General features: G+C 34.3%; 1 protein-coding gene across 1 annotated transcript in view; it reads left to right on the forward strand.

Moving 5' to 3' along the window:
• Positions 1–24,369, forward strand: part of SKAP1 (src kinase associated phosphoprotein 1) — a 283,362-nt gene that overhangs the window by 82,084 nt on the left and 176,909 nt on the right. The window contains exon 4 of the mRNA XM_081272824.1: positions 1,566–1,664. Coding sequence (XP_081128950.1) covers positions 1,566–1,664 — 99 coding nt within the window. The remainder of the gene's footprint in view (positions 1–1,565; positions 1,665–24,369) is intronic.

Consider the following 24,369-nt stretch of genomic DNA (forward strand, 5'->3'; position numbering starts at 1 on the left):
CAAAACAAAAATTCTTTCTAGCTTTGCATCTCACCTTCAGGTTTCCAGTCAGAGAGTCATACTGATAATTAGATTTCAGTGGATTTGCAGTGATATAAAATTTGAGCATTTTACCCTCTGTCTGGCATTTGGGATTTTTCTCAGTTATTATAGCAAGCTTACAGTGATGCTTTAAGCCTAACTGTATGTTTTATGTTCTGGTCAGTGAACAAATAAAAGTGAGCATCTCTTCTGACTTCAGCTAATGACTGTAGTGTGGGATTAATTTTTTTTTTTTTTACAATAGACTCTACAGTTTATTTTTAAAGTCCTCTATCTGCAGGTGTTCAACTCAGTTATGGACATCTACCTACCACTGAGCATTCGAGGAAAAGTGTAGGTATAATCATCTAATTTAAGGAAGGAGGAAGCTTCAGCTTTCTTTTTTTTTCTTTTTTTTTTTTATCATTTTATGTCCTCCCTATCCTTCTAGTTTAATTGTAGGAAATAAACCTTTAAAGCGAGGCAATACAGATTCTATGTAGGTTGTTTGGTTTCACTGCTCCCTAGTTGAAATCCAGGGCCAGAACTCTACAGTGTTTACTGAGATTAGCATTGGTGATTTCCTTTGGAAATTAGTATTTGAGATAATATTAAATTCGGTTTAAAATCCTTTTTTCATGCTTGTGAAATGAACTAAGCAGCTGTCGGTGTCCTTTTATCAGCAGACTGTACCTCTGTTTGGGGGATTTTAAGGAAAGCCATTTGCAATGCTTTCCTTTTCTTCCGGTTTCTGAATGAGCTAACATCTTCCGTCTGAACCTTTTAAAGTATCATAATGGCATTGGCCACTTCTACAAAATACAATTCAATGTAGGTTGAAAACACCCAAAAGGGATTAGCATTGTTTTAATTGCATAATTCAGTATTGTATATACATTACCTTTTATCAAAGTCATTTTGCAGAACAAATATTACCTTCTTAGGGCTTTTAGAATTCCTAAGAGGTTGGTTGCATAGGCTGTAAACTAGAATTACATAGAGAGAACTTTATTAAGGTTGCAAAACAAGTAGTGATTTAAATAGGAATAGAATCCAGCAAAGTCTAGGCTCTCTCTGAGCTTACTTAGGTCTCTTATTTTTCAGAGAAGAAAAGAATATTAACCTTGCTACATTATATAGGAGGTTAACCCTTTGTGTCATTACTTCTATTTCATTTGGAAATAGAGAAAAAGGCCATCAGATAAAGGTTCTGATTAACAGAGGCAGAGTATATAAATATACTAATTTATACAGCTCTGTTTTCATTTTAAGTGTGATGGAGAAATTCTCTCTAATGGCAAGAAGTCTTCCCACTCTAAGCTAATAGTTCCTTAGTTCTATTGAGGGAATTACTTGAATGGAAAATTTCCCATCCAGGTAAGTTGGTTCTTGAAATTATTTATCTATTTCTCATATGTTAGGGGAGAGTGGCCATGTTCATCAAGTAAAAGATGCATCATTTTTATAAGTACCAGAAGAGAGATCTACAAACACCTTTATAAATATGTCCAAAGGATGACCTTGTTTTCTTTTTTGTCCCTCAGGAGACCTTGGACAGGACAGCTCTGATGATAATCACAGTGGGACTCATGGCCTGTCTCTCACATCAGATGCACCCTTTTCTTCAGATTATCAAGATGAGGGTGAGTTTCATCTTTCTGAATTTGGGGTGACCAGACTTGGTTACCTTTTGTCCTGCGGTCTTTGCTTTATGTCATTTTCTATCCAGCATCCTTCAGTGGGCTCTCTGTATTGGTAATCACCGATTTGCAAAGAACAACTATTTGTTTCATTGTGGGGCTGATCCTCCTGGGTAATTCAATACTCCTGAAGTTAATGTATTTAGGGAAACACTAATTCCATATTGGAGCAGGAAGACATCATTATTGATCTTTTTATAATAATGGTAGCTCAAAAGCTACGAGGGCATTTTAAGATTGCAGGGCCCAGCTTACTATTCTTTTGGATTTCTTAGCTTCATTGAGGTGCATGAGAATGGAGCTTTCATTTAATGATAATTTGATTATTAATTTATTGTGTATCATTTGAGAATCTTGAGTCCATTATAGTATAAGGTATCATCTCACTGGTGTTCCCATGCCCCTGACCATCGTAGTATCAAGGGGAAGGGAAAGCCACAAGAGCTATAATGCAAATCTTCCTGAAGCATCAATTTTACTTGAATTTTTGGGAATGGGAGGTATTCAACTGTTATAAACATTTTTTAAAATTTAAAAATACAACAGTATATAAAGGTGAAATGCAAAATAGACATGCATTTTTAAAAAGATATACAAATATACAGATTTTGGCCTGGTGGTTGCCAGTTTCTGGCTCAGGCTCAGATTTCCCAAGGGTGGGAGATTGCTGTGCCTCTTCTGGCATTTGGCCACTTGAGCAGAAGGTTTGATCATCATGGCTGTGCGTGGTTTTCTTATTTGAATTCTACTTGTACTTTTCCAGTGGGGGAAAAGGTAAAGTTGCTACTAAACTGAATATTAAATTAGAAACTGATTCTTTTAGAGATGAGAAATAAAGTTGGCAAACTATTCCTTATTATTATTCTCTTTATTAATCTGTGATCTATCCATTTCTTTTTCTTTTAAATTTCATGAGTTTATAATTCCCATTTCCTCTCTCTTTTTACTTTATCCATTAATTGCTATTGCATTTAGCCCTTTTGAAGAGCCATACTTTCTTAATAGTAGATCAATATTGGTCCAGGAATTACACTAAAAAACATTGTTTGAATTGAAAGCTTAATAATTATCTAGGTAGCTGATTAATAATTGTAGAAAATTAACAGTGCAAAACATGAAGAAACCAACCCTTCTTTGGTTTTGATTAATCTAATGCTTGGCAGAATTAGAACAATAGTGCTTCATTAATCCATAGGTCACTTATTTGGTATTTCTAACTTTCCCAAACACAGGTGAGAACACAATAAGTAAGCCAGAAAGACATCTAAGTGGAAATAAATGCCACTGAGTTTCATTTAACATTTATGCATTTTATTCTTGGGAGAGTCCCTGAGGCCTTCACTGGAGGAATCCTCTTACAAATTTCTAACCACCACAGTGGTTTGGTTTCTCAGCACACAATAGAATAAAGCTTCAAATTAGAAGAGGGAGTAATGTAAAGGCACCAATTAACAAAGGACATAAGGTAAAAATCAGGAAAATAATTTAAAAGTTACATAGAAAAAAATCTTTAAGTAAAACTTATACAGGCATTTTAAAAAATATAACAGTCTGGGGCTACTTTATATTATAGAGAGCGGTGGCCAGAACTCCCTGCTAAGAGCTCAGGACCTGAATAAATTAAAACTTTTAAAGCTAGCATTTACTGAGTACTTACTATGTGTCTTGCACCTGTTCATTTCATACAAATGTTCATTCTTAGAACAGCCCCAAGAGCTAGATATTAGGATTATCCTCATTTTCCAGATAAGGAAACTGAGACTTAGGAAAGTTAACTAAGATCACACAACTGGTAAGTAGTAGTGCCAGGATTTATACTTAGGTGGTTTAGTTCTGGAAGCTCCATTCTTAACAACTCTGTTGTCCTTATCAATATTATCCAAAAAGATAGATTTGTGTTCTAGATATTTGGGCTAAGATACAGATACTATGTTTAAAATATTTTTATTAAAAAGGATTGAAATTTTTAAAAAAGTTTGTGTTGATGGTAGAGCACTTGCCTAGCATGCGTGAGGCCCTGGGTTCCATTGCCAGGGAAAGGGAAAAAAAAACTACAAAACAAAATGGTATTGAAAGTGGTAAACCTAGTATCTGGAAAATTCCAAAGTAGAAAACTTTATTCCATAAAGGTTTCTCATAAGAGAGGGCTAATTGTATAAGTAAAATTAAATTCTTACTGAATCAATTTTGATCTTTAGAAAAATCAGTAGAGACAGGAATAAATCTATTTACATGTTAAAAATTTGATTGTGGGATGATGTTTGAGTTTCTTCACAGCCTTGAACCTAATACGGTGCCTGGGTGCTTGATGTATAACAGGCATGAGAAATGTTTGTTTTTCTCTCCCTGAAAATTGAAGATATGTACATTTCCTGTGAAATTAAAGAGAGGGCTATAAAGATGTTAAAACTGAGTAAACTTTATATCCTATTTATTTGGATTTATCATTACAGAAAATTGTAGCACTTGATATGCTATGTATTCATTATTTTAGCAATACTTTTTTTTTTTAGAGATTCAAGGTAATGCCAAGGAACTGTATTAGTTATAAGTGAATTATGCACTGAAGAAAGTGGGCATGGTTCCTGTCCTTATGGACCTCACAGTCTCATTGTAGAGAGTAGGCAATTGAACAAATATAAAGTCATTCTCTCCATTTGCTGGGAAGATAGCTAAGGCAGTTCTTCAAGAAGAAAATATATTTTCCCTTAATTTGCTCTGTAGTGACAGTTATTTCAGGTTTCTGGAATTTTACCTTTATTAGAAAATGTTAAAATGTTTTCAGTTTTTTTGTCTTCCACCTCCAGTCAGAACAGTTTCCTAAAATCACAATTATAGAAGGACACACAGTCTGACCCATCTGCCCATAACTTAAATAATGAGAAGCAATAACCACAGAGCATGTCGTGTTTTGAGTCACGCCTTTGTGAAAACTACAAAGAGATCTAGAAGAATACAGAATCCTGGCCAGGTGCACAGCAAAAAATGAAAATCAAAGTTACAGGCTAAGCCATGCATAAAAATGAGGGCATGTTGCTACCTAATCTCAATTCCATCTCCTTTTCCTTTGCAAATGCCCACAGTCCAAGAGACACACAAGAGGGCATAGCACCATGGTCAGGAGTGGAAACTTGCTAACAAATAGCAACATATGGATCCTCAGATTAAAAGCAAAGTTTCTGCCATATTGAAGGAAAAATTTTAGTAGGCAGCACTGAATACAATAACTATACAAAAGCCAGAGGACTCAGCAGATCAAGATCTGATTGCTTTCGGTGTCCAAAATTTACAATGGATCTTAATGTGTCAATAGAGTTATTTTATTAGCATAATGAAGAATCCCTATGTATAAATTCTTCTTTAATAAAGATGGGTTGGGGAAAGTGATTGTTCTATAAACAGAGTATAGTGACTCCTTCTGGAAGAAAGAGAAAAAATAAAAATTTTTAGAAGAAAAATTCTTCTAAAATTTATATTATAAGAAACCTCTCATCTGTAATCATGTATTATTTATTATGTATATTGTATTCTACTTAAAGAGAGGGGAGTGAAGGTATATTGAATAACAGATCTATCTAGAAGGAAATAAAAATGTATTTAGAGCTTATTTTTGCATTAGGATGTTGAAGGTTAAAAGATTTTTATTGTCTTCTCTGATATAAGGATGCTGATTCATAATGGGGATGGGGGGAGCATGGGAGGAATAGATGAACTTCAGATAGGGCAAAGGGAAGGAGGGGAAGGGAGGGAGCATGAGGGTAGGAAAGATGGTGAAATAAGACAGACATCATTACCCTAAGTACATGTATGAAAACACAAATGGTGTGACTCTACTTTTTGTTCAACCAGAGACATGAAAAATTGTGCTATATTTGTGTAATATGAAAAAGATTCTTATTCTCTAGAAAAATGAAAAAAATTAGAAAAGTAAAGATCTATCTATAACTATGTTTGGATAAGAGAACTTGTTGATAAATCTGTCAGAAATTGCAAATTTGTTAAAGTACCAATAGTGGTCATTATCAACTTCCTGTCTTATCTGAAAGGTGCACTGTATAAACGTATAATATATATTAATATTATAGATAATATAGAAAGGTACAGTATATAGAATATAGAATATATATAGTGTATAGAATATAGTATATAGAATATTCTGGAAATAATTGGGTTTTTTTACAGTGTTACTGTTGTCAGTCTTTTTCCTCTTTCATCTTAGTTTTAAAATACAAGTCAAATTATGAATTCAAGGCTGGGGATGTGCCTCCATGGTAGACCATTTGCCTAACATGCCTGGTTCTCTGGGTTTGATCCCTAGCACTGCAAAAAAGAAAAATGAAAAGATTATGAATAACAATATGTCTGCTTTTGTTGATCATTGTAAGTTTTTATTTTTTAATAATGGGAAGAAAACATTAGCTCCAAATGCATTTTAAGCAAAGCTTTCTTAGTATGGTGAAATGAAAATGAAGGTTTAATTTATTGGTTAGATTTTTGTGGCAGGAAATCAAGTGTGTATTTCATTGTGCCCCCAAAGTCAGAATCATGGAATCTGGGAGTTGGAAGGGATGATAAAGGTGCTTTTTGTGCACTATCTCAGCTAATTCTCAAACCTACTCAGAGAGGAAGATAATTGTTACCCCCATTTTACAGTTAAATAAATAAGACTTAGAGAAATTAAGTGACTTGGCCACAAACAACACATCTAATCCACATGAGGGACTGGGGTCCCAACAGATTCCAAAGCGCTGCCCTTGGAATACTACTTAGCTGATGTTTGTGTTCTGCAGCTCCCACTCTTCTGAGCTCTCCAACTCTCATTGCTTTTCTCCTCTGAATATATGGTTGATTTTTAAAATACATGTATCCAGAGCTAAAAATTATCCTCTAATTACCACTATACCAGCATCCCATGAAATTTTATATGTCCTGCTGTTATTATAATTCACAATTTTATTCTAAGTGTTTTGTAATTTCCTTTGTGAAATCCTTTTTAAACTATGTGTTATTTAGAAGTATTTTGGGTGTTTTTGTTCTGGTTTTTATTTTGATTTGTTTTGTTGTAGTTTCTAGGAATTCTTAAACCTGCTTTTTTATTACTGGCTTCTAATTTTACTACATTATAATCTAAGATTGCAGCCTATGTTGTTTTGATTCTCTGGACTTTGTTCAGATTTTCTTTGTGGCCTAGTGATCATTTTATGTTCAAGTGCTATGTGTTCTCCTGAAGTAGTTACCCAACAGATTCTTTAATATTTTTACATTTATAAATAGTATTCTTTGGCTCTTTCAGATTTTCTTTTATCTGCTAAGAAGATTATGCTAAAATCTACAATTACAGTTATAGATTTATTCATTTTTGTGCTTTTTCAAGGTCATATTATTAGGTATTTACAAAAAAACTCTATTATTCAAAAAGGTTTCCTTTTAATGAATTGAAATTCTGTCCTTAGAACTTCATTTTATTAAGCTGATTTTGTGATCTAAATCTGTGATAGCACCCCTGATAGAATTTATACTCAGTGAATATAAAAAAATGTTTATTTATAAGGCAGTTTGAAATCCCCAAATTGTCAGCAAATAAGGCCTGATTTTAGTGTATAAATTTTAGTGTACATTGTTTCAAGGAGTTAATAAACTGCACTTTACAATGTTTACTGAGGTATGTGAATTAATGATGCAGGGATTAGAGGTAAATGACCTCATTGATCAGGATAAATCTTAGGAAAAATCCTGCTGACAACTTTGGAAGAAAAAGTGTATGTTTTAGAGCTATTTTACTTGGCATGTTAGAAAGATATTGCAGGTTCAGTCACTAGTACTTAGTACCAATAATACCTAGTACCCAAGTACCAATAGAACTTTAGTAGATAAATAGAATGAATGTCCTAAAAACAACAAGCCATTTTCTTCTTTCTCATGGATAGGATCAATAATACTTTCTTTATGTGGATTTAAAAATTTATATAAAGTATATGAACATATTCAGAGTTTTTAAGCTCCTTTTTTCTATAATATGAAGAAAATGAAAATGACTTAAGATAGTCTTTCTCTGTGTATAACTCTGTAAATATACATGTACACATTTATACATTCAAACAAGCATTTATCTCATTTTACTTTTATTCTTCAGACAATTGTTTTCATCTTTGTTGTTAGCCAAAAGATATATATTCTCTTTAATAAGGCACATGACTCCTGTCAACACTAATGGAAGTTATATATGTGTGTTTAGAGGCTTACATTGTGGAGGAGCATAAAACTTATTTCCATGTCTGTGTTTTGGGGGCCCAAGAGCAAATTCTACTATAAAAGACCCCTTTGAATGAGCACGGTGGATTTCTGAACAAGCTTTGTTGGCTTCTCAGGTGAGTCCATCAGATTTCAGATCACTGGGAGAAATTAAGGACTCAGTGTTGAGTTAACTGTGATAAGGGTAAGTAAACTGTCACTCAGGCTTGCAGTGGCCTCCTTCATGAAGATAAATGTCTTATTAGATCTAAGACATCATGTCGTTTATATAGTCTGGTATAAATCACAGATGAAGATGACAAACTGGGTTTCAAAGTTGACAGTAATTTATATAACTTAAACAAATGATTGCCAAGGATTATACATGTTTTGTGAAGAATTAAAAAACAATAACAATTATCTGTCTATGAATGATCCATTTTTCATTCTTTAGCCCAGCATTTTCAGCTGTGGGTACATGTTTAAATTCTAACCTTCTGTCCAGTGCCCAGTAAAGTGCTCTCACATGTGTTGATTACTGGCCATCTTCCACGATGCCTCTTTCACTAAAACGAACTTCTTGTGTGTTTAACCCAAATTTCTGCACAAGAATCATAAATTTTAGAGCTGGAAGAGACTTTTCAATCATTTAATCTTGTCTCTTGTTTTACCAAAAGGAAACCTAATTTTAAATATGGGAAGTGTTTTAGTTCTATAGCTAGCGAGTGACAGATCCAATACTGCACCCAATACCACCTCTGTGGGAATGGCCTCTCCCATCTCATGCCACATCTGTTTCCTCACCTGCATCATCTCAGCATGCTTTCCAGTGTGACACCCAAATAGCTTTGCAAGAGACCTGATTCTGACTCTTATGCTATTTCTTGCAAGTTTCAGCCAAGTTCTTCAGACACATGTGTCTGTCTTGCCGATCTATGTTCTCATCCTTTTCCCAGGATGACTTGGGAACAGCATATTTAAAAAGAATATAAAAAGCCTAACAATTGTAATTATGAATAATATATAATAAGTCCATGAATTGATTTAACATAGAACAAATTAATTATCTTTTTTGGACTTTTTGTCCATGTTATAGATTTTAATACACTGCTGATGAAGAGTTAGTTATTGACTATCTATAATGAATGACCTTATTCAATCACAAGTTTAGCTGCTGTGTGGAGGCTACAAAAGGGAAGATGTGACTCCTTTCCTTAGCAAATAATTTAGTCGAAGAGAGAAGATTTAGACACTCCCATAAAAAAGTATATGGTGCATAATCAAAAGCTGATGTTTGGGGATAGTTTGCAGAAAAGACCAATTGGTTGGACTTGCAGTAGTTTTTGAAGAAAGTTAAAGTCATATTTGACCTGGCTCCTGGCCAAAGTGTTTTTGGAAGTTTTTTCCAGACTGGGAGTATGAGTAAAGGTCCATTTTTTCAAAGGTCAAACATTTATTGAGCTTCCACTATAATTAGTGGTGAATAACAGTGGCAGCTTTTAAGTACAAATAGTTGATTTTAAACGAGTGACTTGGCAGATGAGATTAAGCTTTTACATAATGGCCTAGGTATTCTTATTCTTCGTTTCTCTCCAAATTCTAAACTAGTCAACAGTTTAATGGTAATGTGTTCTAGTATATGATTACTGAAAATGTCAGTGTGATCATTTCATTGGTGGCAAAATGATATGCAGTGTTTCAGTTATTAATGTAATATATACACCGATTGATATATGTCAGTCTGAAGGGGGAGGAATAATATGTCTTTGCATGCTGTTGGTGGGCAAGTCTTATACAGCATGCTTAATTAACCTGTTCTTAGATTCTATAAATTCATTATAATAAATATGGCATTTGCTTTGAATATTCAATCTCCCTAAGGCTGGGTATTTTACCTAGGGCAGTTGTGTCTAAAGTTCTAGTGTTCTGTATTCTCTGTGTGATTTTTAACTACTAGACTGCCCTTCCAGAAGTTCCAAAGTCATTGACCATTTTTACCTCAAAGTCTAATATTCACTTAAATTTGAAAGATTTTGTTTAAGCATAAAATAACTCTTTTGGGCCAATTATATATATATATATATATATATATGCTTAATGCACATAATCAATTCTTCATGCTTTGGTAGACTTTGTTTTTCTACTAGCCATAAATTTTTTTGACCTAACACAGAATTCTGATTTTTCAAGTAAAAATGCTATTTAAAATAAAGCTGAAGTGTCTAGTAAACTAGAATATTATGGTCTACTGGGGAAAGATCGTTGAATTCACGGATTGTATTACACTCTGCTCTAGACTGCCTTTCTGACTCTAAGAACAGCCTTTTTATGTTGGACACTAAGTAGCTTAAACCCAGACACACTAGTCTATCAGGAAAGAAATATCATGCAGAACGGGTTCTCTGACTTGTAAAAGATTGGGATTTATAGAGAAATTGTTCCTTCACTTATAGAAGCATTTTATTCAATTTGCAGATACATTTTTATAAACTGTTAAAATATAGCTTATATGGTATAGTATATATTCTCATAGAATGCTGTGAAAAGTAGGCATAATTTTATAATTATGTTACTTCATAATAATACCTTAGATTTCATTTTATTAATAAAACATAGGGTTAACTGGGATCATGAACTCTCCTCTCTATAAATGATCATTATCATCATCAAAAGACATTTGTGAATGCCCAAGAACATAGTGAGACCTAGAGATTGTCAGAGCTTTGGAAAAAAATTACTTGAGTTATCTAATCTAGCTCTTCTAATGAATTCACATCATTCTTACTAATATCTCATTTAATTAATTATCGAGTATAGTGATTATACTTTGGATTCTTCCTTTGCAGGACATCTTTCCCGCCCAACTATTATTACTAATTTATTCTTCATGTCCAACCTAAACTTTTCCTTCCTTAGTTTCAGGCCATTGCTCTTTTCTATACCATCTTCTGAGACTGAATAATTCCCCTAATTCATTTATATTGTTACCTTTAGAAGGTATTAAAGACTGTGAGCATTTATCCCCAGAGTCTTCACTTTTCCAAACTACATAAATTTCAGTTCTCTTAATCCTTGCTTTACCCTGCCCCTGTCATACTCTCCAGTTCTTGGGTATTTTATCACATTCCTTGATATTTTCCATTTCAAGGGGATCACCTAACCAAGTGAGCTATCTTTTGGGGAGAGGAGTGCTGAAGTGTAAGATCTTATACATTTCATCAGAAGATGCCGTTTACTTGACGTTGGCGCTGGTGATCATCTGGCAAACACGCTAGTGCAGCACTTGCTTTGGCATATGTTGGGATATATGTGTATTTTAATGCCTTAACGTATTATGGCCTGTTGTAATTGAATGTCTATAAAGTAGCAGTTAAAAGGGTTTTATAGACCTTGGAAGAGATCAGAATTCTCTAGCCCCCTCTTGTGGTAAAACGCAATACTACTTTTGGGCTCTTCTGAATTTGTTTTCTTATTTTAGTGAAGAGACTGTAATATACACACATATATATTTATATGTATAAATTCTCAACATGTGCATAGGGAATTGATTCAGTGATTAAAACTTGTACATATATATTTACATGTACATGTTCATATGTACATATATTCTCAGATTTAAGAAATTCTTGTTCTTTTAGTAATGCCTTAAAAACTTCGATGATACTACTTTATTATAACCATCATTTTAGTATGTTCTTACTACACAAATTAGTGAGGAAAAATAAAACAGAACCATAATCTTGAGGATTCTTTTTTTCCCAAATAGATAAATAAAGGGGCCCAGGTATAATTCTAAACCAAACTTATAGATACTTTTTTCTTTGTCAATTACACAAGGATGTGAATAGCATTTCTAAGATTTAATCAGATCTACTATATCTCCTATAATATATTAATTTTACCACTTTTATAATTTATTATTGTAGTATTCCTTCTATAGTAGACAAGTTTTAGACATTTGCAAAGTTCTAGTAAATGGCAAATAGCTGAAAAGGGGGCCTGAACTGATGTACAAATGTACAAATGAGTTCACATATATTGTCTGTGGAATGAATTTCTACAGGTAGCAATTATATTTGCTTTTAGGAGACCACTAAAAGTTAATCTCTAGACAAGAATCAAAAAACTAAAGAGGTTACACTAGACAATAATCCCTATTTTTTTTTAGGAGATGCTGAAACTTGCATAATGATTAAGATAGATTGCCTTTAAGCTCAAATCACATTCTAAAGAAAATGTGGGGTCCTGTTTTAGCAATTTGGGAAACTTTAGAATAAATCTGAGACCATAAAATTAAATATTGCTTTTTTCTAAAAGAGAATATTTATTATGCTAATTGAAGTATTGCTAGAGAATAATGACATGGGTGTCTATAGCATTACAAAATAAAAAAGAGTTCAATCAGAAGTGAAATGAGTGAGAATGTACAATAATTATTAAGTAGGAAACTGGTAATTTTGACTAATTTTTCTTTTTCTTTTCTTCTTTTTGATAACTAATTTTTAAATGTGGAAATTAATTTACTCTTATTGAATGATGTGCTTCTTCCTGAAGATATGTGAATAAAATTTCAATTTCAGCTACATTATTTTTAGTATTGACATTCTTAGGAGCATGTGATGATCAAGTTAACAAACCTACTAATGAAACCTCTTAATAACAAAATATATATTCCTTTATCTTTATAGGAATAATCTTTATAGAAATAATCTAGTTTATACTTTTTAAAAAAACAATAATTTGATGTAACACTTTTGAGATTAATGTATTAGGTTAGACTATTTTATTCTGATTTCTATGCCAGATTTCTCAGATACTTCCTGAGCCAGTTTGTTTATACACACACACACACACACACACACACACACACACACACACATAAAGGCAGTACTCATTTATGAGATAGATGAAATTGTGGATTCCCATAAAATTCCAGAACATTCTTGTCTGAGTAGAGAAGCAGAAAATGGCCTTTAATTACACCTGTGCTAATTACTACTGTGTATGTTTCAATTGGTTTGGGTCACCAAAAAATACATTCTTTGATTATTGATTTTAAATTACTTATAAGTATTTTCACAAAGCTCTCAGAACCATAGCTTTATTCCTTACAAATCTGTCTATACTTGGCTACTGGGAAAAGATTCATTTTAGAATACTTATTTTAAAAATAAAATTTACTAATCAGCTTACGATTTTGTGTGCTTTCTTTTAGCATTAAAATTAGGAAAAATTATAATGACCAGTTTCTTGAATAATTACAACTAATAAAAGTTTAATAAAGAAATTGTTTGCAAAAGTTTGACTTTTGTAGCTATAAGGAAGAATAAGGGTCTGCTGGGATGTAATGGTGGTCCTCAAAGTGTAAGGACTGAAGATATTATTCTAGGAACTACATCTGATTACTTGTTAAGTATCTTATTATAAATAATAATTATTTTCTTTATTTTATCATTGAAGCTGAAACTAAGGTAGTTTACTTCTACCTTCTCTATTTTCTTGTTTTGTATGTATGAATACTTTCATTTATAAAGCCAAGCATCTTTCTGAATTTTCCTAAGGAATACCAAGACCGTTCAAGGAGTTCTTCATGTAGAATCTTGCAGATTTGCTTCTTCAAAAGTAACAAATTTATGTAAAATTGTGGATGTGTAACCGACGTGATTCTGCAATCTGCATTGGGGGTAAAATTGGGGGTTCATAACCCACTTCAATCTAATATATGAAATATGATATGTCAAGAGCTTTGTAATGTTGTGAACAACCAATAAAAAATTTAAAAAAAAAGTAACAAATTTATTTAGATTAGATAGTATTATATTTTAAGTGTTTTCTCTTAAATTTGGATTCATTAAAATTCCCTATTTGTTTAGGGTGAAACACAAAGGGAACCAGACAGGGAAAACTTTCTTTGTATTTATTCCATGGATAACATTTCAAATTGTAACATAATTTCTTAACTCTAAATATATTAATTTGTTTAGAGATATTTTATTCGGTGTTAAGAGGAAATACAGAAAGTCACTTATGAAAACACTTCTGGCTATAGAAGAAATTCCAATTTAGTCTGATTGAGAGAGAAATATATATGCAAGAATAATGACTTTTGTCAGATGCAAAGAAATTTAGAACAAACGCTAGAAGAGTGGTTATTAATTCCAGTTCAGTTAGGCAGGTGAGGTTTCTCCACTAAACAGGTCTAGCAAAAATATGCAGGGGCTAACTTGTAAAGGCACATAATTATAAACTTTTATGGGTTTATATTTTGTATCTAAAGCTGGCCTTCAGAATTTTTGTGGCTTATTACATTTCTTCTTAAATTTTCACTTTTTGTGGTTACTTTTTATGTTTTTAAGAAGTTAAGAGAAATAGCTGGAGTTGTACAAGTGGTGACTTAGTAGCTTCTGGCAGTTGGGTAAGTAATTAATAGTACATTTTGTAGCTCACTTATGATTGTTACAGTGTGACATACTGTACATTGAAATTATGACTGTGATAGTATAAATCGCTGTATAGATATTGTAGAGATCCTGATCTAGCGCTACAGAAGTTACAACCTAGGTTTCACAACTTCAAGTTTACTTTTCTTACATAGGATAGGCAAAAATTGACTTCTGTCTGATTTAGTTATAATGCTCTTTAAACTCTTACCCAAGTTATCATTCATAATAATTCTAACATATTATGTTTTCAGTCTAAATGATATAAGAGCATGCTGAGTATGATTTTCAATATATGGCAAAAGTGTAAAATTAAGAAAAGATTTCTATGAAATTTTTTGCACACTCTGCTAAATGAATTATTGAAATTCCAATAAAGAATTAAAAAAAAAACTAAAAAGCAGCATGGCTTTTATTTTTTCCTCAATCTTCTCAGCTCTCATAAATGTCTTCACAAAAGTTATATCTGTAGAGTTAGAAAAGAATATATCCTATAATATTTACGTGATCAGAAAGATTTTTAAAACGTGGCATCTTGATGTGAGATATTGACTGAGGTGGGCTGGCAGGTTTACTGGTCTGGCAGATGCAGCAGGTTTGCAATAAATTCATGTGGTAAAAAATACCTGAGAAGTTTTTGATTAAGAAACTTTTACTATCCTTTTAAAATGAAATATGCTGGTCATTTTTTAAATGATAAAAGCAGGTATTTTATGTTATTGTCTGAATCTCAGGTTCTGAAATATATTTTAATAAGTTTATTATATGAAAGTTTCTGGATTTCTAAGATGCTCACTTAAATTACCTGTTCATAATGGAGCATGTCTAGAGAGCATAAAAGAAATGATTAAAGTAAGCCTGTTCAGCAAAAATAAAAATAAAATCTTACATCTGAAACCAGAAAGCGTGTATTCAGAGAAGAGTTAATGTTGTTACACTTTTGTAAATGTTTTAAAGCTGTACTAATATAATAAACTGTAATTAATGGTAAAATAAAAAGAATGTTTTTAAATAAGATATTTTTTAAAAAAAAATATACCTTTAAAGAAACAAAGTAAAATAATGAGGTAGGTTTTGAAAATGCATTATTCGTTACGTTTCTACTAAGAGTCAGTAACAACCGTGATTAATTTTGAACATAAATGTGACAAGACAAGGTTAAATAGTAAACAAAATTTTATTTGGAAGATGAGTTTAGAAATATCATTTTACATAAAGGTTTACAATTAAAGCTTATAATTCAACTCAGTGGCAGAGCACATGCCTACCACGTGCAAGTCCCTGAGTTCAATCCCAGCACCACACTGCCAAAAAAGGTTTATAATTTATTGAGAAATTTTAAAGATGACACGGGTTCCTTCAAACAGCCACATACTCAGTGAATCTATTATCTGTTCCACAAATGATTCAAGAAGTTTATTAGGAAAAGGCCATATCTGTCTATCCTTCTTGAATTTTATATAAAATCTAGAGCTTACTCCAACTAGATTTTCTCAAGTCCTATACGAGTATTTTCAACTTTTTTATTGAATGAGGTAAGAGCAGAGGTTAAATCTATGTCTCAAATTGATTTCTGGTTGCTGTTGAAGAATAGCTATGTGCTATGTGTCTATACACTCTACCAAATTAAACTTAATTTTTAAGAAATCTCAATACGACAGTAACAAAAACTGCTTCTTAACTCACTGGGACTCCTGTGTTCTCCACAATTTCAGAAGAAGCAGCTAAAACAATCGGCATCATTCTTCACCTAGATAATGCCTTCTCTGCAGCTAATAGCCCCTTGTTCATCAAGGAAACGAATGTTCACAGAGGTGACATGTTCTTCACCCACTGCTCTTTGTTCTAGGGTCCCTCAGACTGATTAAATCAGCCTCAGCACTGACAAATATCCCCCCAAACTTTAACACTATGTTAAGTTGAGTTATGAGGTTTTAAGGTTACACTCCTCTAGCTGAAGGTTGATTGTCTCTGAGAGATAAAGGAATTGTGTTCAATGATAACAGAATCCTTGCCATGGGATCATCCTGGTTATTGAACTCAAAGCTCTCTTTATTTGGTCGTTCTCTGTTTTTTCTTTTGCTTATTGTTGATTGTATTGTTGTAGTTGTTGTTTCCTGAGGAATGACAGTCTACTAAGTCGGTGATTCACCACTATCCACCCTTTCCCCCAGAGATAGTTTAGAAACACCCACAGTGTTCTAGCAATTGAAGGAATAAGATAATTCAAGCAAATAGTACAACCCCTTGGAATGTGTTATCACTTGGCATGCGCCAAGCACTAAAAGCAAAGGGGACTCAGTTCTCTTCTTTGCCTTTTCCCTGGTAGCATAAATGTTAAAGGGTCTGAGTTTGCAAAATGTGTCCCCTCTCGTCCCCCAGCCCTTCAGTGTCTCATGCATACTTTCATTCTCTGGTAGGTTTGGGCCTTTTTTTTTTCCCCTCTGAGTTGTGATTTTTGAATTATGTTCTGATGGTAGAAATTTCAGACTTGCTGTCCAGGCAAAATTTTAAACTGCAGCCTTTGTGGGTGACAGTGATGGTGACAGTTCTTTATAAGAATCGTTGCAGTTCCAATCCAACATACTACTCTATAAATGCCTCCATAGTAGTAAAAACTACTGAGTAATGGTAAATTAAAGCCTGTCTGATGAATTGTGAACACTCAATTTTTTTCTCCTCCATATCATATAAATTTAAGAGAACTATTATAAGTGGAATTGATATAATACCACACAGAAAAACTTTAGTTTAGCTGCATCCTAGGAATGCCAGGGAAAGCCCTATTTAGAAAGAAGCATTTAAACAAATGCATAAACACCATTCTACTAAAGATTTATTAGCCTGACCTTCATTACAAATAACAGCAATCACTTTCTTAGCATATAACTGCTGAATTCATGGCATTCTATAAGTTGAATTAATAGTACTTGCTTTGTATCATAGATTTATGGAATGCCTACCATGTGCCAAACATAGTATTTTAAATACATTACTTCTAGTCATCTCTACTACTGTGCACTGCAGGTATTTTTCTTCCCATATTACAGATGGAGAAACTGAGCATCAGAAAGATTAACTTGCTGAAGGTCCTCACATAATAAGTTGGCAGAGGCAGGGTTTGAATGTGTCTCCATAGCTGCAAAGCCCATAATCTTTTTAATATGCTACACTGCCTCATAGAAAAAGGAGTTCCATTTGCTCCCTCCAGATACTTGTGCCCACTGCTAAAAGGAAACCGTGGAGACTCTGGAGTTACTTGAAAAATTGGTAGTATGTTAATAGGGCTACCATTAATTGAGCACCTGCTCCTTGGAAGGCATTGTACTGGGTAGAGACCGTTTCTTATCATCACTATTTAAGTCCAACGTTCCAAATCTGAAGGACACCTAATTTCACAGCTCTTTTCTCTTCTACTACAGCACACTGTCATCTGAGACTGTAGAGAAGACAGGGAGGAAAGGAGTTTCTAGAATGGCACTGCCCAAGAGAACTTGCTGTGATGATGGAAATCTTTTATACTATTTGCACTGTCAATGGAATAGCCATTTGTAGGTACCAAGCACTTGAAATTTTGCAATGAGACTGAGAAATTAAAAGTCTAATATTTAGTTTTTTTAGCTAATTGAAATATGCACAAGTAGCTAGTGGCTACCACATGGAGGACACAGCTCTAGAAAAATGACTACTTCTTGCTGGGCACAGTGGTACACACCTATAAACCCAAGCGGCTCTTGAGGCTGAGGCAGGAGGATCGTGAGTTCAAAGCCAGCCTCAGCAATGGCAAGACACTAAGCAACTCAGCGAGACCCTGTCTCTAAATAAAATACAAAATAGGGCTGGGGATGTGGCTCAGTGGTCAAGTGCCCTGAATTCAATGCCAAGTACAGTACCAAAAAAAAAAAAAAAAAAAAAAAAAAAAAAAAGGAAGGAAGAGAGAGAGGGACAGAGGGAGGGAGGAAGGGAGACTACTTCTTAACTAGATAGTCAAGAATACCTGAAATAATATTTCAGAAACTCTTTGAAAGACAGGATGAAAGTTTGGTGGCAAGGGAGAGAGGAAAGGAAGACTCGGGCATAGGGTGAGGCTGAGGAGAAGGTCAGAGGTGCAGGGTAGGTGAGTAGGCAGGAGAGCCCTCAAGTAAATTTATGTGAGACGCCCAGAGAAAACAGGATGTGGAGTGGGAGAAGAGAAGTGACCTGGCAAAGTACTTTGAAGAAGAGCATTAGAATCCATAGTTAATGGATTTGCACAGGTTGAAAGGTAAATAAAAATCAGCATTTTAAAAATCCACCTGCTGTAAATCATTACTTGACATTTTGATGAGTGTCTTTGGGGTAAGTTGTTTAAATGGTACTGCAGTGTTTGTGTAGAGTAGAAGCCCTCTCTCATCCTTGTACCTACAGAGCTCACAAAACTCAAGCCATGAGGCTGTAAGCTTCCAGGGACGAGGGTGTCATTTATTCCTTCACAAGTATTAAGTCATACAGATAATCTCTTTGCTTCTAGTCAGTGCCACATCTAATCTTTCTCAAGAGATAGATTCTCCAACACATTAAAATATTTTTTCATTATAGAGGTATTTAAGCCCCTGCTAATGAGTAATGCTGTCACTAATTTGTACACTTTACAGCACTTCACAGTTTAAAAATCTTGTTGGAATGCATCACCCCGTTTAACACTCACCACAATCTCATAAGTGGCATTTTTGCTTCATAGATGGGGGCACGAAGCTTGAGATCCATCTGGGATTATGCACCCCACATGCAACAGAGCCAGAACCCACACAAAAGCCAGTTGCAGGGTCTGGGTTCTTGATCACATTCTGACCATAGCTGTTTCTTCACCTTCTTCTTCGTCTGTGGTGATTAAGTGTAGACATCACAGTGAGCTATAATACTTTCATTCGTGGGTACCCATTTTCAGATTAAGAAACTGAAGCACAAAAAGGGTTGAACATGACTTGTGAGCTTCTGGTTTCAACTACAAAGTAGTTGAAACCAGGACAAACAGTAAAGAAGACAAGCTCATCTGCTCTGTGAATATTCAGGTTGTGAAATGCAGACAGTGGAAAATGCTACCAAGCAGACATCCCAGATGGTCAACAGGTAAATTATAAGGAAGAAAAGGGTATAAACGGTAACGTGTAGATTAAAAGAGACCTTTAAAACAAAATTTCATACATGGGCAAGCTGAATATTGAGAGAGAAATTAAGGTGCAGATATACCAGAATCCCAATCTAAAAATTGTCATTTGTTTTCTGTTCTCTTACTTAGACTCTTGATCTTTATGACCTTCTATGCTGAAATTGACAAAAAAAGAGTGTTCCATCAGCTTAATGTTAGTAATCACTTTGGAAAATATATAGTAAACATTAAAAAAAAACAGTAGTTGTTCTTCAATATGTTGACCCTAATGGTCCCTTCTGAATGACCATAAACCCTTTGCCCATTTTCTTATTATACACCTTGTAGTCGTCACTTAAAATGCATCTTTGAAAATAAAGGGCTGGGGATGTGGCTCAAGCAGTAGCGCGCTTGCCTGGCATGCGTGCAGCCCGGGTTCGATCCTCAACACCACATACAAACAAAGATGTTGTGTCCGCCGAAAACTAAATATTTTAAAAATTCTCTCTCTCTCTCTCTCTCTCTCTCTCTCTCTCTCTCTCTCTCTTAAAAAAAAAGAAAATAAAGCATTTTGGATTTGGAAACATTTATAATAAGTTCATACATTTTGTGAAGCTTGATAATCCTCAAGTTTAAAACTCTATTGTCATCAAAAAAGAATAACCTAGAAAACACAGTAGGGAGCCAGGTGTAGTGGTGCACACCTGTAAGTAATCCCAGTGGCTCAGGAGGCTGAAGCAGGAGGATTGCAAGTTCAAAGCCAGCCTCAGCAACTTAGTAAGCCCCTAAGCAACTCAGCAAGACCCTGTCTCTAAATAAAATATAAAAAAGGTCTGAGGATATTATGTGGTTAGCGACCCTGGGTTCAATCCCTGGTACAAAAGAAGGAAGGAAAGGAAAGAAGAGGAGAGGAGAAGAGAGGAGATGAAAGGAAAAAGAAGGAGAAAAAAAGAAAAAGCAGTAGGGGGAAATTACTAGAAACGTTACCAATGTCCTCTGAATTCTGATCTATAATCAACATAAGAATGAAAACAGACATTTAAAAAGTAATTAGGATTTAAACATGGAAGGAGTGCACTTGTACTGTGAGGTGTAAAGTCCAAGCTTTTAAATTTATTCTAGATAAACCATTTAAAACAAAATCAGTTCTTCACTTAACAGGGATGCGGAGTTTGCAGGGGAAAAAATATTCCAATGAGAGACAACCTTGCAGATGCTATTTCCCATCAATTCTAAAGCTCCAGAAGATGGAAGAGCCTGAGCCATTTGACCTATAGAGTTTCCCACAGGCTAGATATTTCCCTTTGTTTTTAATCATCTCTATTTCCCTAGCTTTGAAACAAATGAACTCTTCAAGGTTTCAAGAATAATAAGGGACAGGAAGATTTTGACAGGCATTTTAATTAGTTTGGCCTATATTAAAACAAACAAATGCGTTTCCCTCCATTATCAGGACAGTTCTAGCAAAGAGCAAGATGTATGTAAAAGGATGTTCATCACTGAGTTGTTTATAATAGCAGTCGAAGTCGTTGATGTTTTGTACCCTCGGAAGGATTACGAAGTGTTATAATGTTAATATGACATAACTACTTTTTAAAAAAAAATTAGTTGTTGATAGACTTTTATTTTATTTGTTTATATGCATTGTTGAGAATCAAACCAGTGCCTCACACATGCTAGGCAAGCACTCTACTGCTGAGCCACAACCCCAGCCCTCACATAAATATCTTTAAGTGTCTCCACATTCTACTTTTTGTAACTAGTAGCTTTTTGTGATTTACAGGAAAAAAAATGATGTGTGGATATATATTTTTGACAGTGTGAAATGAGTTTTGTGAATTAATGAAAAATCTCCCTTTTAAAACAAAAGCAACTTATAGTATTTTTTAACTTATAAATACAAGAAAAAGTTTGTTTTGCCAAGGATTCTAAAATAGAAGCAGGTCAAAATTTGGGAAGATTAACTTGTTTTACATTCCATAAAGATGACTAATGAATATTTCCTTCTTTTTTTTTTCTTTTTTTTTTATTGGATGTTCACAACATTACAAAACTCATGACAAATCATATTTCATAGATTAGAATCAATTGGGTTATGAACTCCCATTTTTACCCCAAATACAGATTGCAGAATCACATCGGCTACACATCACATTTTTACATACTGCCATATTAGTGACTGTTGTATTCTGCTACCTTTACTATCCTCTAAAATCCCCCTCCCCTTCCCTCCCATCTTCTCTCTCTACCCCATCTATTGAAATTCATTTCCCTCCATGTTTGTTATCCCATTCCCCTCGTAAACTCTTATATATAATTTTGTATTACAATGAGGGTCTCCCTCCATTTCCATGATTACAGATGCTCCTTGAATTCAAACAGGTTTATGTCACAATACACCCCTTTTCAGTTAAAATATCATAAATCAAAATTCTAATCAGTATGCTCAACATAGCAAATTTTGCAGGATGGCAACACCATGTGTTGTAGACTATGGGTTTTCACCCTCACAATTGCTTGGCAGACTGGGGGTTGAAGCTCACTGTTGTATCTAGCATCACAAAAGAGCATCCTAGTGCATAACACCAGCCCAGGAAAGGGTAAAAATTCAAAGTATGATTTCTGCGTGCAGCACTTTCACACCATTGTAAAATGGGAAAGTCACAAGTTGAACAAACCATCATAAGTCAGGGACCATCTATATACTTAAACAATCCCGTACACTTCCTATTTCTATTCATACCAATGAGTTAGGTGCCCATTATACCAGGAATTGAAATCCAAAATCAAACTTAAAGCATTTTATGTGGGGAAACATTGGCAGTTCTGACACAATCTGAACATTCATCCAGCAAACATTTGTCGATATCTACTGTGTGTCAGATATATCCAGACACTGGGTCTTCAGAAGGGAACAAGATAGGACCCTCACCTCCATAAAGCACACTGTGTAGTTGGAAAGACAATATGTGAATGAGGACTTGACCTCTGAGTTGTAAGCACTAAAAAATGAGGAACATAAATGGTGCTATGAGAGCACAGTGCAGGAGCAATAGCTATACCTGGAAGGATATGGGAGATTGGGGAAGGATACTATCAGGAAGTGACATTTGAACTATGTCTTAAAAGAGCAATAGGAATGTATCAGGCTGATGAGGGTTGAGTGGCAATAAGTGAAAATGCTCAGTGTTGGGCAAAAGTGTAGAAGAGGCCACACAGCTCATGTGGGTGTATAGCTTGGTAGTCTTTCTAGAGCAAGACTGGAATTATCATAAAAACCTTCATTGTTAATGCTCTTTAGACTTAGCAAGTCAACTTTTAGGACTGCACTCTAAGAAAAAAAAACTATACATATGATGTTTAAGGATGATCATTGCAGACTTGTTTACAAAATTTAGAAACAAATACCTAAGCTACTCCTATATATGCAACCACTAAAAGTGGAATTTATAGAAGAAAATTTATTTAGTGATATGTAAAGATGTTCTTATTGAGTGAAAATATAATATTATAGCCAGGTGCAATGGCACACACCTGTAATCCCAGAAGCTTGGGAGGCTGAGGCCCGAGGATTATGAGTTCAAAGCCAGCCTCAGCTATTTAGCCTAAACAACCTAATGAGACCCTGTCTCAAAATTAAAAATAAAAAGGGGTAGGGACGTGGCTCAATGGTTAAACCCTTTTGGGTTAAATCCTCAATACAAAAAAGAATGTAATATTATGACAGCATACACAATAAACATCACTTTTTGAAATATATGTGCATAGAAAAAAAGACTAATGTTCTTCACCAAAATATTTGTGGCATGATTTTATTTCTGTTTTATCTGTAGTGAACATGTATTATTTTTATAATTAAAAACCAATTAAAGATATTTTTCAAAATCTTGAAAAATATGCATAAGACTTAGACATGGAAGTTTTACTTCTAGGAATTTATTCTAAGGACATAAGCTGAAAAAGCTTCAGAACATCAAGTAATTGGAAACAACATAACTGTCTAATTACATGGGATTGGTTTAATAAATTATACGACATCCATATGATGGAATGCAGTGCAACCATTAAAAATCACGTTGTCAGTAGAGGAGTCATTATTGTCACAGGGAAATCTTCATGATATATTAAAGGGAAAAGTCAGGATACAAAACACTAAGAAAAGAGAATATGCCAAAATGTTAATGGGTGGGTTTTGTGAATTATAGGATTAGGGTGGTGAAGTTTCTCCCCCCTTTGTTTTTCTATATTTCCTAAGCTCACTATTTTGAGTATGTTACCTTTTAAAAAGAAAGGTCATTGGTTGTATTTGGTTGTTTTTAACTTTTGTGGGGGATATACTGGAAATTGAACCGAAGGACATTCTATGCCAGAGCTACATCCCCAGCCCTTTTTATTTATTTAATTTTAAAATTTTGATATGGGATCTTGCTAAATTGCTTAGGGCCTTGCTAAATTGCTGCGACTGGCCCCCAACTTCTTGTCTTCCTGTCTCAGCCTCCCAAGTTGCTGGATTGTGGGTGTGCGCCTACTTTTTATTGTTTTAAAATTAGTGTACTTGGAGTTGTGACATTAAATAAGTGTTGACTAATATCTGAGGAGATGTGAGAGCCTACAATGACATGAAAACATATAAGGAACAAACAACAGGTGCAGCAACTGTTGGCAAAGACATGGACACCCTTAAAATATGCCAGCCAGACCAGGGTTGTCTCCCCCATCCTGCCCTAGAAGAAGTGTTGGAATAGCAGACCCCCCAGGACCATGAACCCATTTGAAATCTGCCCTCACTCAACATCATATCTCTCATTCCTCTTTTTTTTTTTTTTTTTTTGACCCACTCTTTTGTATG

Source organism: Spermophilus citellus, assembly GCF_964194105.1.
Source record: "Spermophilus citellus genome assembly, chromosome: 17".
NCBI lineage: Eukaryota > Metazoa > Chordata > Mammalia > Rodentia > Sciuridae > Spermophilus > Spermophilus citellus.